Source organism: Melopsittacus undulatus, chromosome 15 (assembly GCF_012275295.1).
Source record: "Melopsittacus undulatus isolate bMelUnd1 chromosome 15, bMelUnd1.mat.Z, whole genome shotgun sequence".
NCBI classification, from domain to species: Eukaryota; Metazoa; Chordata; class Aves; order Psittaciformes; family Psittaculidae; genus Melopsittacus; species Melopsittacus undulatus.
In genome coordinates, this window is record NC_047541.1 from 3,985,647 (window position 1) to 3,998,391 (window position 12,745).

At 59.9% G+C, this 12,745-nt stretch overlaps 3 protein-coding genes across 4 annotated transcripts; all 3 read left to right on the forward strand.

Annotated features, from left to right (window-relative positions):
• The first annotated feature begins 1,285 nt into the window (after positions 1-1,285).
• On the forward strand, positions 1,286-2,631 carry APOA5 (apolipoprotein A5). The gene is made up of 3 exons (XM_005143532.2): positions 1,286-1,334; positions 1,435-1,546; positions 1,677-2,631. The coding sequence occupies exons 1-3, from the start codon at positions 1,286-1,288 to the stop codon at positions 2,629-2,631; spliced, it is 1,116 nt and encodes a 371-aa protein (XP_005143589.2).
• Positions 2,632-2,699: 68 nt separating this feature from the next.
• Positions 2,700-6,455, forward strand: ZPR1 (ZPR1 zinc finger). 2 transcript variants are annotated; one of them, XR_004550314.1, is made up of 15 exons: positions 2,700-2,835; positions 2,923-3,084; positions 3,375-3,465; positions 3,597-3,667; positions 3,826-3,912; positions 3,989-4,111; positions 4,213-4,269; positions 4,362-4,428; positions 4,667-4,737; positions 5,033-5,122; positions 5,199-5,309; positions 5,377-5,463; positions 5,618-5,683; positions 5,954-6,158; positions 6,268-6,455. XR_004550314.1 is itself a non-coding variant. In XM_005143533.3 (14 exons), exons 1-14 carry the CDS (start codon positions 2,713-2,715, stop codon positions 6,086-6,088), a joined length of 1,341 nt encoding a protein of 446 aa, XP_005143590.2. In that variant the 5' UTR covers positions 2,700-2,712; the 3' UTR covers positions 6,089-6,216. The 2 variants fall into 2 exon arrangements, 1 of the variants encoding a protein (XP_005143590.2); XM_005143533.3 differs by lacking the exon at positions 6,268-6,455 and having other exon boundaries at positions 5,954-6,216.
• Positions 6,456-6,628: 173 nt separating this feature from the next.
• Positions 6,629-12,063, forward strand: BUD13 (BUD13 homolog). The gene is made up of 12 exons (XM_034069649.1): positions 6,629-6,771; positions 6,896-6,986; positions 7,382-7,466; positions 7,567-7,624; positions 8,136-8,369; positions 8,487-8,926; positions 9,371-9,678; positions 9,758-9,866; positions 10,028-10,166; positions 10,421-10,605; positions 10,959-11,040; positions 11,304-12,063. Exons 1-12 carry the CDS (start codon positions 6,647-6,649, stop codon positions 11,395-11,397), a joined length of 1,950 nt encoding a protein of 649 aa, XP_033925540.1. The 5' UTR covers positions 6,629-6,646; the 3' UTR covers positions 11,398-12,063.
• Positions 12,064-12,745: the final 682 nt, after the last annotated feature.

Here is a 12,745-nt window from a genome sequence, read left to right on the forward strand (position 1 = left end):
GCGGGGCCGGCTCCTCGCGGCATGAATAAACCTGTGTGTGTGTGATTCAGAGCCTGCTTCGTGTCGTGTACTGGCCGGGATGGGCAGCCCAGGGCAGCTGGTCCAGGGGACACCATCACCCCCAAACTGCAGCCCAAGGCAGTGGGAAGGGAACAGAATGGGTGCAGGCAGGTGGGGATCTCATCACAGCATGGGGATGGGGGTGGTTGCAGCCATCATCAACCAGAAAGGGGTCAGGGACTGGGACCTCACCACTCAGGGGTGCCTCAGCAACTGGCAGCATCCCACATACAGACAAGTACCCTGCTGCAGTGGGGCCTGCCGATGCTATGGGTCCTGGGCCATGCAGGCTGAACCGGGTGGGTGATGGACACAGCATCCTCACAGCCTGCAGGGGCTGTGGCCGTATGCAGATGGGAGCAGCAGAGCCCTGGGATGGGAGTGCTCCCAGGGCTGCCCAGGCTGACCCCGTGTGTCCACACAGGGAGGGATCAGGGTGGACTTTGGTGCTAAAGAGCACCGGTGACTGCTCGGAGCTTCACCCCAGCCCCGTGCTGGACTTCGCCCTGTGCCCCAGCCCTGCACCCTGACCCATGGGGAAAACCTGCCCCTGTTTGCAAACATTGCAGCACTCTCTGGTTTAAAAGCCTGGCGTCAGCACCCAGTGCCCTGCACGGGGCTCTGACCTGGGCTGAAAACGTGGCTGCTTTTTCCTGGGGGAAAGGTGACAAGAAGGGAACCACACAGGGCGGGTTTGGGATCCCAGCGGGAAGCAGGGATGCTCGATGGCAAACAGGCAGCCCCATGGTGGGCACCATGCTCGTTTCACCCTTCCCTGGCACAGATCCTCCTGCCCCATCCCGGTGCCGTGGGCTCCATCAGACCTGCAGCCATAGGGGGCACCCTGCAAAGGGCAGGGGCAGGATGGGGCCGGAGCACGGCGCTCAGGTGACCCCCACGTGAGCCCTCAGGCACGGCTGCAGCCTCCACGTTGTGTTTACCCGAGTGAGGTCCAAAAGATCTCCCCCTGCACGTGTATAAAGGGAGCTCTGGGCCGGTGGAGCCGCAGGGACACGGGAGGCACTGGGAGCCAGGTGAGGGGCACGTCCTGCCCGTGTCACTTGTACAGGTGCCATCCTGTGCTGGCAGTGCTATGGGGGACCCCGGGGATAAGGTCCTTGTGGGGCACAGTGAACGGGGCACGAAGCACAGGGAGCACTGCCCCACGAGTGCTCGGGGAGCCCTGCGCTGATGTGCTCCTCTCTCCTTCCTCCCGCAGCACACCATGGCTCCGGAGGCTGCGCTGCTCCTCACCCTCCTGGCCACCATCCCAGGTAGGTGCAGAGCAGAGGAGCTCGCTCAGGGGTGACCGGGGGCAATGGGATGGGGCAGAGGTTGGGCACTGCCACACTAACACTGCCCCCCTGCCTGCAGTGGCACCGGCAGAGCCAGCAAGGAGCAGCTTCTGGGAGTACCTGAGCCAGCTGACGAGTGACAAGGACAGTCCCGAGCATGGGCAGGGCAGCAAGCTGGGCAGGGGCATGGCGTGAGTACACCCGGTAACCCCTGCAAGGCCCCAGCGCCCTGGGGACACAAACACCCATGGGGGCTGTCAACAGGTTTATTATGTGTGTGTTAGGGCACAGCGAGGGGTGCTCACAGCTGCTCTCCTGCAGGATCCCGAAGGGAAGCGCCCAGGATGGGGTGAGCCACATGGGGAACTTCCTGGAGAAGCTGGCGCCCCTCAACCGAGGGCTGCAGCCGCGGCTGTCGCAGGACTCGGAGAGCCTGAGGAAGCTCATCCGGAAGGAGCTGGAGAGCCTGCGGGTGAAGCTGTCACCCTACGTGGACGAGGTGCACCACAGGGTGGGCAGGCACCTGGAGGAGCTCCGCTACCGGCTGCAGCCCTTCACGGAGGAGCTGCTGGACCAAGTGTCCCTCAAGGCTCGGGAGCTGCGGCGCCAGCTGATGCCGGGCCGGGAACTGACGGCTCAGCTGCTGGGGGGGGCGGACGAGCTGCAGCGTTTCCTGGCTCACTACAGCCACAAGATCGCGCTGCACACGGAGCAGGTGAAGAGCATCGTCCACCCGTACGCGGACCGGCTGGTGACCGAGATCCACCGCAACGTGGAGGAGCTGCACCGCGACGTGGTCCCGCACAGCCAGGCCAGCCCGGAGCAGCTCAACCAGTACATCCAGGAGCTGTCCTCCAAGCTGACCCGGAGCGCCCGGGACCTGCACCGCAACATCCAGGGGAACCTGGAGCAGCTCCAGGCCAAGCTGAGCCTTCACCCCGGCAGGCTGCGGGAGCGGCCGCCCAGCCCCGAGGCGCTGGCGAGGGAGGTGCAGCGCCGGGTGGCCGAGTTCCGGCGGGACACGTACATTCAGATCCAGGACTTCACCCGTGCCCTGGACCGGCAGACGGAGGAGGTGCGGCTGAAGCTGTCCCCGCGGCTGCCGGGGGACATGGAGGGGGACCCGCTGCCCGTGGAGGACCTGCACGCCCGCCTCGATGCGCTATGGAGGGACCTGTCCCGCAGCCTGGGGGAGCGGGGCGAGGCCGGCGGGGACGGGACCGGGATCGGGAGCGGGGCCGGGAGCGGGGAGGGCAACGGGACCCGAGCACCATGAGCACCAATAAAGGCGCCGCCATGTTGCACCGTGCCGTTTCCTCACGTGACCTCGCGCCGCCCCACGTGACGGCGGGGCAGCATGTCGGCGCTGGGCGCGGTGGAGGCGGCGGGCACCGGGTCCGTGTTCCGGGCGCTGAGCGCCGAGGACGGAGAGCAGCGTCCGGCGGAGATCGAGTCCCTGTGCATGAAGTGCTTCTGCAGCGTGAGCGGGGCCGGGCTGCGGACGGGGGGTACGGGGGGTCCGGGGGTGCTGCCCCCGAGCCGGCTCCCACCAACCCCTCTGCCGCAGGGGGTGACGCGGCTGCTGCTCACCCGGATCCCGTTCTTCAGAGAGGTCATCGTGAGCTCCTTCACCTGCGGGAGCTGCTCCTGGGCCAACACCGAGATCCAGGCCGCGGGGCGCATCCAGGAGCGGGGCGTGCGCTACAGCCTCACCGTCAGCTCCCGGCAGGTCAGCGCCGGGCCCCCCGTGCCCCCCGCGGTGGGGCAGGAACCGAACCGTTCCCGTTCCCCACCGCTCGGGCAGTAACCGAACCGTTCCCGTTCCCCACCGCTCGGGCAGTAACGTGCCTTGCTGGCACCGAGCCTTTAGGTTTCGAAACGGGCGCACTCCGGTGTGTGCCCGGGTGAATCGTGGCTGCTGAGCCTGCGCTAACACAGGCGCTGGGGACCCCGGCGTGGTCCCGCAGTCCTGGTGCTGTCGGGATCCTAACGCTGCTCCTCAACTGCTGTCGTGTGCAGGACATGGACAGGCAGGTGGTGAAGACCGACTGTGCCACAGCTCGGATCCCAGAGCTGGACTTTGAGATCCCGGCTTTCTCCCAGAAGGGAGGTGGGTAGGGGAGCGGGGTGGGGAAGAACCTGCCCTGCATCCATTGGGTCACATAAGCTTGGTGGGGCCTATGTGTGGCTCTCTGTGGTGTGTTTAACAGCACCTCACTTGTGTTCTCTTTCCTTCTCAAGTGCTTACCACCATTGAAGGGCTCATTGACAGAGCTGTGGCCGGCCTGGAGCAGGACCAGCCTGTCCGCAGGGTACGTGGGGCAAGGGGGGGCTCCTCGGCCGTGCTCCTTGTGCTCATCCCCTGCATTGCGCACTGCTGGTAGAGGAGTGCTCTGGGTGCTCTGGTTTGTGCTGGTGTCTTCAGCTCTGGCTGCCCCAGCACCGGTCTCAAACCTCCCCTCCGTTGCAGGCAACAGACCAGGAGGTGGCCAGTAAAATAGATGAGTTCATTGGGAAGCTAAAGCAGCTGAAAGAAGTTCATTCCCCCTTCACCTTTGTGAGTACCTGGGGGTGCAGCCCCTTTCCCCCCGGGAAAGCATGGGATGAGCTCCTAAAGCTTTGTTTTCCCATAGATCATCGATGACCCTTCAGGGAACAGCTTTGTGGAGAACCCTCGTGCGCCGCAGAAGGATGATGCTCTGGTGGTCACTCACTACAGGAGGAGTCCCCAGCAGGCTGCCATGCTGGGGCTGCAGGTAATGGGGAGCTGCTCAAGCTGTGCCATCAGCCCCCTTGTCCTCTGGGAGGCCCTGGGTTAAGGAACAGGAGTTAACGCTGCTCCTGTCTCCTGCTGCAGGGAGAGGAGCTGGATGAGAGGCCTGATGATGATGCTGCAGAGGACCTGAGGAATGAGGTGGGTGTCTGCAATGGTGCCTATGCCAGGGGGGCTGGTGCCTTTGGGCTGGATGGGCCTTTCTGATGCTCCTGTTTGCTCCTGCGCCCCAGGTCCTGCAGTTCAACACCAACTGCCCCGAGTGCAACGCTCCAGCCAGCACAAATATGAAGTTAGTGCGTATCCTTGGAGTGGGGGCACCAATCATTGCCCCCCGTGGGGCTCTGCATGGAGGCAGCATAGGGGAGAGTCCCATGTGTGCTCTTCCTCCTGCATAAGGAGCCTGTCAGGGTGCCCGTGTGTCTCGGTGCTGCTCAGGACTTGCCCATGAGCTCCTGCAATGCCTCGGGAAGGACTGGAGCTGTTGGGGTCTCTGAGACTTCCCTTTCCTTGGGTTTTCCTTGACTGTCTGCTCCAGAGATCCCACACTTCAAGGAGGTGATCATCATGGCCACAAACTGTGACTCCTGTGGGCACAGGACGAATGAGGTGAGCTGGCAGCACTGGGGGGCAGTGGGCTTCTCTGCTTCCATGGGGAGGTGTTTCCAGGGTCCCTGCCCTCCAGGCTGGATTCCTGGATGAGGAGCATTGTGCTGGGGGGGGCAGAGCACACATGAGCTGTGTGCAGCGTGGTCAGGCTGGGTCTGCGGTGCCTTCCTGAGCAAGCCAAGGTCCTGGAGAGCTCTGTTTGGCCATGTCCATGCCTGCTCTGGCTCCCTGGGTTAAGGCACTGGGGGGTGATGTCAGTATAGGGCTCTGTGAAGCTGACTGTGGGTGCTCGTAGGTGAAGTCTGGAGGAGCCATCGAGCCGCAGGGCACCAGGATTACCCTGCGGATCACAGACCCCTCTGACATGACAAGGGACATCCTCAAGGTAGGTGCCTCTGGATACCTGCCCTGGAGCAGGGGCTCAGTGGCCCCACAGGGCTCACTGTGTTCTTCCTCTGCAGTCAGAGACGTGCAGTGTGGAGATCCCGGAGCTGGAGTTCGAGCTGGGCATGGGAGCACTGGGGGGGAAGTTCACCACCCTGGAGGGGCTGCTGAAGGACATCCGGGACCTGGTGAGTGGTGCTGGGGGCTCAGCCCCTCGGGGGTCTCACATTGCACTGAGTGCTCCTGCTCTTCCAGGTGGAGAGGAACCCCTTCAGCCTGGGGGACAGCTCTACACCCAGCAGGACCGGGAAGCTGCAGGAGTTCATTGGGAAGCTGCAGGAGGTGAGCATGCTCCTGAATTTCCATGCTTTACCCAATGACTGCTGTCGTTTACCTGAGGGCAATGCCAGGAATGTCTGCAGTGCGCTGGGAATGTCCTGGTGCCAGGAGTGAAGGGTTATGAGCACTAATGCCTGGATGTGCTCTCTTTCCGCAGATCATAGAGGGAAAGGCAAAGGCTCACCTCATCCTGGATGACCCTGCAGGCAACAGCTACCTTCAGGTACACTGGGAGATGGGCTCCTTGACCTGTTGGCAAGCAGTTTGGATGGAATTCCTTTATTTCCCTTTGGGGGTCTGGCAGTGAGCAGGGAGAGGGGACTGCTGGTGGCTTTGAGGGAAGGAAGATGGGGATGGTGTCTGTTCCCTGGGGCTTGGAATGTGGTCTGGTTCACATTGTGAACCCCTTGAGAGGGTGACTCTTGTCTGAGGCCCCTGTCTGGGTGCTGCTGAGGGGTCAGAGCCTGTGAGGAGCCCCCATCTCCCCACATAGAATGTGTACGCGCCGGAGGAGGACCCGGAGCTCCGAGTGGAGCGCTACGAGCGGAGCTTTGAGCAGAACGAAGACCTGGGCCTCAATGACATGAAGACAGAGGGCTACGAGGCAGAGGAAGCCTCGGGCCGGTAGCTGGACCCCTTCAGCCTCGATGGAATGGGACTTTCTGGGGCGGAGCCCCTCTCCCGGCCTGGGACACCCATTATCTGAACCCAGGACACACGTTATCCCAGCACAGGACACCCGTTATCCCAGCCCAGACACCCGTTATTCCAGCACAGGACACCCATTATCCCAGCACAGGACACCCGTTATCCCAGCCCAGGACACCTGTTATCCCAGCACAGGACACCCGTTATCCCAGCCCAGGACACCCGTTATCCCAGCCCGGACACCGTTATCCCACCCGGACACCGTTATCCCAGTCCGGGGTCGCTGCTGGATGTGCTCATGGACCCGGTGGGGTCCTGGGGGCCCGCAAATAAAGCCGCGTGTTGAACGAGATGCCGTGTCCGACCGTGATGGCCCAGCCCACCGCCCCTTAATCCCCGCCCACCGCCCCTTAAGCCACGCCCACATGACCGTAACCCCGCCCACATATCCATATCAACCACGCCCATCTCGCACCAGGCCACGCCCCGTCCGGCGCCTCGTCCCCGCGCGCTGCCCTCACTTCCGGCTGCCGCCAAGATGGCGGCGGCGGGGCTGTCGAAGGCCGAGTACCTGCGGCGGTACCTGAGCGGCCCGGCCGGGCCGCAGCCCCAGCCCCGCCGCCGCCGCAGGAAGAGGCCTCCGGGCGCCGCCGCCAGGGCCGGGTGAGTTCCGGGGCGTGGGGCCGGTGCCGGCCGAGGCCTTCCCGCAGTGCCCGAGGCCGCGGCCTGGGCGCTCCCCGGGCCCCGCTCCGCTGACGGGGAACGGGGGCCGCTTTGCCGCTCGCAGGATGCGGATCGTGGATGACGACGTGAGCTGGAGCAGCCTCGCTGCGGGCCGGGAGGAGGAGGAGGAGGAGGATGAAGGGGACATGCCCGTGGTGAGCGGCCGGCCCCGGGGGCACTGCGGGCTCCTGCTGGGGTCCGCCCGTGTCTCCCTTTGGAACCCTTCTTATCGCCTCCTTGGGGAGCAGGGGGAGTGAATGAGCTCCCTGCAGGCAGAAGTAGCTCGTTCTTTACTTGTATCTAGTCTCACAAGGGCCCAAAAGGTGTGGGGGGTCCATGCGGTGGTTCTGAGGGCTTTAAAGCAGCTGTGAGGCAGGGCAGAAGGTACCTGTGCCATTGCTGGGATGCTGGCAGCGAGGAGGGCAGAGGCTCTGGGAAGTGCAAGGATGGTCACCCAGCAGTTGCTCAGTGCTGTTAATGGTTAGTTCTTTGTGCCAGAGGGTGGGAACCCGCTCTTCCTCCCCCTCCAAAGCTGCTGTTCTGTGTTCAGGTGGCAGAATTCATTGACGAGCGTCCGGATGAGGTGAAGCTCATGGAGGAATTCCGAACAAATGCTAAATGGAAACTCCTCGGAGGTGAGAGCAGACCAAAGGTACCTGTATGCTTGGAATGGTGCGGAGAGCATGGGCTCTGCAGCTCCCTGGTGACTGTGTCTTTCTGCTTGTTTTCCTTTAGATCAGAATGAGGACTCGCAGAGTTCGGATGTTTCAGTCGCTGCTAAAGCTGCCCCCAGGTACAGGCTCCAGCTGAGAATCCTCCTGTGGGTGAACCCTTGTTTCCGGGTGGTGCCTCTCTTTTACTGCGGTTTCTGAGAGCTTTGCTGTGAAGTGTGAGAAGTGGCAGGGACAGGGATTCCCTTTCCTGTGCTGGGGGACCGGCAGGCAGCGCTCTGGGTGTGATAGGTGGACCTGCTGTCCCACAGGGGCAGTGTCAGGAATGTGGGTGATGCCTCTTCTGGAAGCACCTGTGGGATGTTGATGGGGCTTGGAGCAACTTGCTCTAGTGGAAAGTGTCCTTGAGTGTGGCAGGGGTTGGAACTGGATGAGCTTTAAGATCCCTTCCAACCAAAATCATTCCACAGCTCATTCTCTGTTCTGTGGTTCCAAAGCATCCAGGCTCTCTTTGTTTTCACCCTTGAGCCCTCCTGCTGCCTTTACAGATCCCACTTGGGTTTCATCTCCAGCTTGGAGGCAGCAATCAAACACAGCTCTCACTCTGGCTCCCACCTTTGCCTCCCGTCACAGGCGGCAGCGCCACGACTCCCCGGAGGGCTCCCCACCGAGGGGGCTGCAGCAGGACTCCCCTGACAGAGCAGTTGGGCAGGACAGGAACACCTGCAGCAGCCTCCAGCCTGCCAGGCGCCAGCGCCATGACTCCCCCGAGCTGTCACCACCACAAAGGAAGCGCCATGACTCCCCTGAGCTGTCCCCTTCCAGGCAGGAGAGGAACAGCTCCTGCAGCCTCCTGCCTCCCAGGCAGCAGCGCCACGACTCCCCTGACCTCTCCCCACCAAGGAGGAAGCGCCACGACTCCCCTGACCTCTCCCCACCAAGGAAGAAGCGCCACGACTCCCCTGATCTCTCCCCACCAAGGAGGAAGCGCCACGACTCCCCTGATCTGTCACCACCACGAAGGAAGCGCCACGACTCCCCTGACCTTTCCCCACCAAGGAAGAAGCGCCACGACTCCCCTGATCTCTCCCCACCAAGGAGGAAGCGCCACGACTCCCCTGATCTCTCCCCACCACGAAGGAAGCGCCACGACTCCCCAGACGTGTCCCCAAAGAGGGGCAGTTCAGCAGCAGGGAAGAGGAGCTGCAAGCCCACAGACAAGGCACAGTCAGGAAGGGCCCCAGGGGAGCAGGCTCAGCCCCGGCACGCTGCCTCTGACAAGTCCTCATCACGGCAGAAGCGCCAGGCAACCCCAGACCTGTCCCCTCCACGGAAGCAGAGGTACAGCTCTGACTCGGACTCCTCACCGCCCCGGAGGAGGAGGACAGGGTCACCCAGCCTGAGAAAGCAGAGCAGAGCAAAAGGTGAGTATGTGCAGGAGTTTGTCCTGTCTGTCCTGTGCTTTGCTGCCTGCCTGCTCTGGGGTCATGTCTGTGTGCTCCTGAGGGATGAGTGGGGTGGAATTGGCAGTCTGCAGGCATGGAGTGCTGGTGGATAGAGGGTAATTTCTGTTGGTACAGCTAGTTCTATGTTTTCATTAGCCAGACTAGAATTAACAAGAGTTAACTGGCTACAGCTGAGGCATGTCCTACATGGCCATGTTGGAGTTTAAAGCCTGTCTCCAGGCAGTACATGTTTAGAAGGATTCAGAGAATTCCCAGGCTCTTGTCACATACCTGTCTTTGCCCTATAGCTTGTCATCTCTTGAGGTCTGATTTTCCTGGGAGCTGACATCATGTACCTCCATTTTAGTCCTTTTGTGAGACTGACTCTGCCGGAGGTTTTCAGTCAGTGTGTGTCTACTGCAGGTGCTTCTCCAGCCACGACACAGCCCAGGCAGGCTCCCTCCCCTCAGAGGAGCCTGAGGCACGACTCCAGCTCCCCATCCCCACGGAGAGGCAGCCGGAGTGCCCCTGATGCAGAGCGCAGGCTGGGCCGTGTACACAGCGGCTCCCCAAAGCATGGTCCTCTCAAACACAACCACAGCCAGTCCTCAGGCTCGGATCTGTCCCCTCCCCGACGGGCTCTGCCAGCTGGGAAGGAGCAGCACTGCTCCAGGAGCCCCCAGGACCTCTCTCCACCTCGGCACCGTGACCCCAAGGGATCTCCCAAGAAGGTAGACATTCCCCTTGTTGCACCTCTGGATCCTGGACAGCTTCAGCCAGCACTAAATGTGACTTTTGTCTGATATACAGGCAAACACGATGCTTTCGGGGGTCAAAGCTGGCCTGGTGTCAGCTGATGTGCTGCGGAGGGAACAGCAGGAGCTCAAGAAGCATGAGAGGAGTACCAAGCACTTGGAAGGTAGGGGTGTAAAACACTGCACGAGCACCAGTTCACTTTCTGCTTCCTGCTCTCAGTCTGTCAGAGCCTGGAATGAGTCAGGGGGACAAATCCCAAAGTGAGGGGCAGTTAGTCATGGAACTGTTCCCAAATGTGTGACTTGAGGCATCTGTCCCATCCAGAGGAATCCCGACACACTGAGACCGTCTACCGAGACAAGTCGGGGCGCAGGAGGGACCTGGCGCAGGAGCGGCTGGAGCAGCAGCAGAAAGCTGAAGCCAAGTCTGAGAGGGATGAGCAGTATGCCAGATGGGGAAAGGGGTAAGGGTCTGCACAGCTCCCAGCGCTGTCTCGGGGCTCTTTGGTCTCACTTTAGCAGTGGTGTGTCACTGTGTTCTGAGTCTGGGTCTGGGAGACCATGTGTTCCACATGCCCTGGAGCCCCCCTCAGTTATTCCCTCTGGCTGGGTGTGCATTGGAAATGCTGCATACACAGCAGAAGTTCAGGGCTGTGATGTGTCCTGCAAAGAGAGCAGCTCCCAGTGAGTGATGACTTGGTTCTGTGTTTGTTTCCAGGCTGGCACAGGGGAGGCAGCAGCAGCAGAACGTGGAAGATGCCATAAAAGAGATGCAGAAGCCGTTGGCCCGTTACATTGATGACCAGGATCTGGATCGAATGCTGAGAGAGCAGGAGAGGGAGGGAGACCCCATGGCTGAGTTCATCAAAAAAAGGAAAGCCAAAGAGAACAAAGAGAAGAAAGGTTTGATTCTGAGTTACATCAATCTCTGCTTTAAGGCCCTGGCAGCATAGAAATGCAGCTGCTGTTTAAATGCAGCTCGGTCCTCAAGGCCTGCTTCTAATGAGTGAGTGTAGCAGCAATGTTTGTTGCTACTGACTTGTTACCAGTAATGGTCACTGCTATTTGTTAGCTTGGAGAGCAGGATCTGGTGACTTAAAAATCGGGAGAGTCCAATTTGATTGTGTCTTTAGGAGTTCCCTCTGTGAGCTGTAGCTGGCTGTACACACACTGCTTGATGTACATCTGAGGTGATGATGGTGACCATGGTTGCACTGTGAAGGAGTAAATGGCTCTATTGCTCTGTGTGTTCCTAGAAAAGCCCCGGTACAAGGGACCAGCACCTCCACTCAACAGGTTTAACATATGGCCAGGGCACCGCTGGGATGGCGTGGACAGGTACGTGACCTGATGCAGTGCTGTGTTAGAGTAACAGTGAACATGGGTGAGCTTTGCCTCAAACAGTTCATGGTGTAATAGTAACCAATAGTAAGGGCTGGTACTATCAGCTAACGTGTGAAGAGCTTCACAGATGCTACTGCAGATTGAGGTGAAGACTGAGCCACAGTAAAAGTAGCAGAAAGCTCAGAATGTCTCAAAGTTTGGTTGCTTCAGAGAAGCTCCTGCCCAACAGCCCATGGTGTTCTTGGTGGTGTTTGCAGGTCCAATGGCTTCGAGCAGCAGCGCTTTGCCAGGATAGCCAACAAGAAGGCAGTTCAGGAGCTCGCCTACAAGTGGAGCGTTGAGGACATGTAGGTCAGATGAAGGATCACACACAGCACCACTCCTGGCTGCTGCCTGGCCAGAGCTGTGAGGAGCAGCTCACTCCGCCTGGACCAAGCCCTGTCCTTGGTGCTCAGCATCCCACTGGATCCTGTTCCGAGAGGAGAGGCTGAATGGAGGACAGCTGCCAAGAGAGGGTTTCCCCGTCAGCCTGAGGAGCGAGGACTTGGGGCAGCGCAGTGGTGGAGGTGCAGGGGCTGCTGCGTGCAGGAGCAGCTCCTCTCGCTGGTGCTCCCCACCAGACACTGGTTTCTGGGACGTTTGTTTGTCTTCTCACAAACTGTAGAAACTGATTTGTTTTCTATTTGTTTGATGCCAAATGCTTTGTCCTCTGAGGGCGGTTCACAAGTCTTCAGGTGTCCTAAATCTCAGGTTGTTCTTCATGCTGGAGGCATTTGGAACACGTGGTTGCTGCAGAGCTGGTCCTCTCCAGTCTCTTCCAGCACTCTTTTAGGGGGGACAGTTTCCTGTGGAAGCAAACATGCAGAGGGTGTTAAAGTGCTTCCCCTGACCAGTCTTCCCTAGAGCTGGATGGTCTTGGGGCTTCATTCCCTGGTTTTTATTCACTGTGTTCCCTTTCTAGCAGTCCTGGAACCTGTGTGTACACTCGGAAATAACAGCTTGCTTTTTGGTACTTGATTTTGGTGGTGTTTCTTCCGCAGGGGAGTCGGTAATGGTCAGCCTGGTGGTGCAAGGGCTGTGGGTGACTGCAGTGCTGCAGGGCACCAACCAAACAGGGCACCCCAAGAGGCACTGCTTCTGAGATGTAAAGTGATACCATGGACTTCCTGAATTCACCTTAGTGGGAGAAGTGATTCCCTGGGTGGAGCTTGTGCCTTTCTGCCTGTGCTGTGTGGGTGTGAGTGTGCTGCTCCTGTAGGGCAGGTCTCTTGTTTCTTACCAGGTACTTTCTTCTTAAACTCTTTCTCTATGCAGGAAGAGCATGGGAGAGCTTAGGTGATGCAGAAGTGGAAGATGCATCCAATCACTGTTGGGAAATGCTGTAGGATGCTCTGGGATGAGAAGGGTGATGGGGATGCAGCAACAGGCACAGGAAGTGAATCCCTTGTTAGTGCTTGTGGCTGGGCAGCAGCCCCGGTCCTGGCACCGAGCAGCCACTGTGATTAGCTTTAAGCACAAAAACTGCATATGAGAATCTTAATTGAATTTGGAGCTCTGTCATTCACCGTCACGGCAGGCGCCAAGCACTGTAATTATTATGCAAATGAGGCAGATAGAGAAATGATTAATAATTGCACAAATTAGAAATTATTGTAAACATCCTGTGAGTGGTGATAAGTGTGGGAGGAGGCTGCGAGCG

Coding starts and splice junctions, on each gene's coding strand:
- BUD13 (XM_034069649.1), top strand. CDS start 6,647: ATGGCGGCGGCGGGGCTGTCGAAGGCCGAGTACCTGCGGCGGTACCTG. Junction 9,867..10,027: donor GAGTACCAAGCACTTGGAAG/GTAGGGGTGTAA, acceptor TGTCCCATCCAG/AGGAATCCCGACACACTGAG. Junction 10,606..10,958: donor AGAGAACAAAGAGAAGAAAG/GTTTGATTCTGA, acceptor GTGTGTTCCTAG/AAAAGCCCCGGTACAAGGGA.
- APOA5 (XM_005143532.2), top strand. CDS start 1,286: ATGGCTCCGGAGGCTGCGCTGCTCCTCACCCTCCTGGCCACCATCCCA. Junction 1,335..1,434: donor CCTCCTGGCCACCATCCCAG/GTAGGTGCAGAG, acceptor CCCTGCCTGCAG/TGGCACCGGCAGAGCCAGCA. Junction 1,547..1,676: donor AAGCTGGGCAGGGGCATGGC/GTGAGTACACCC, acceptor GCTCTCCTGCAG/GATCCCGAAGGGAAGCGCCC.
- ZPR1 (XM_005143533.3), top strand. CDS start 2,713: ATGTCGGCGCTGGGCGCGGTGGAGGCGGCGGGCACCGGGTCCGTGTTC. Junction 4,270..4,361: donor CAGAGGACCTGAGGAATGAG/GTGGGTGTCTGC, acceptor CCTGCGCCCCAG/GTCCTGCAGTTCAACACCAA. Junction 5,123..5,198: donor TGACAAGGGACATCCTCAAG/GTAGGTGCCTCT, acceptor CTTCCTCTGCAG/TCAGAGACGTGCAGTGTGGA.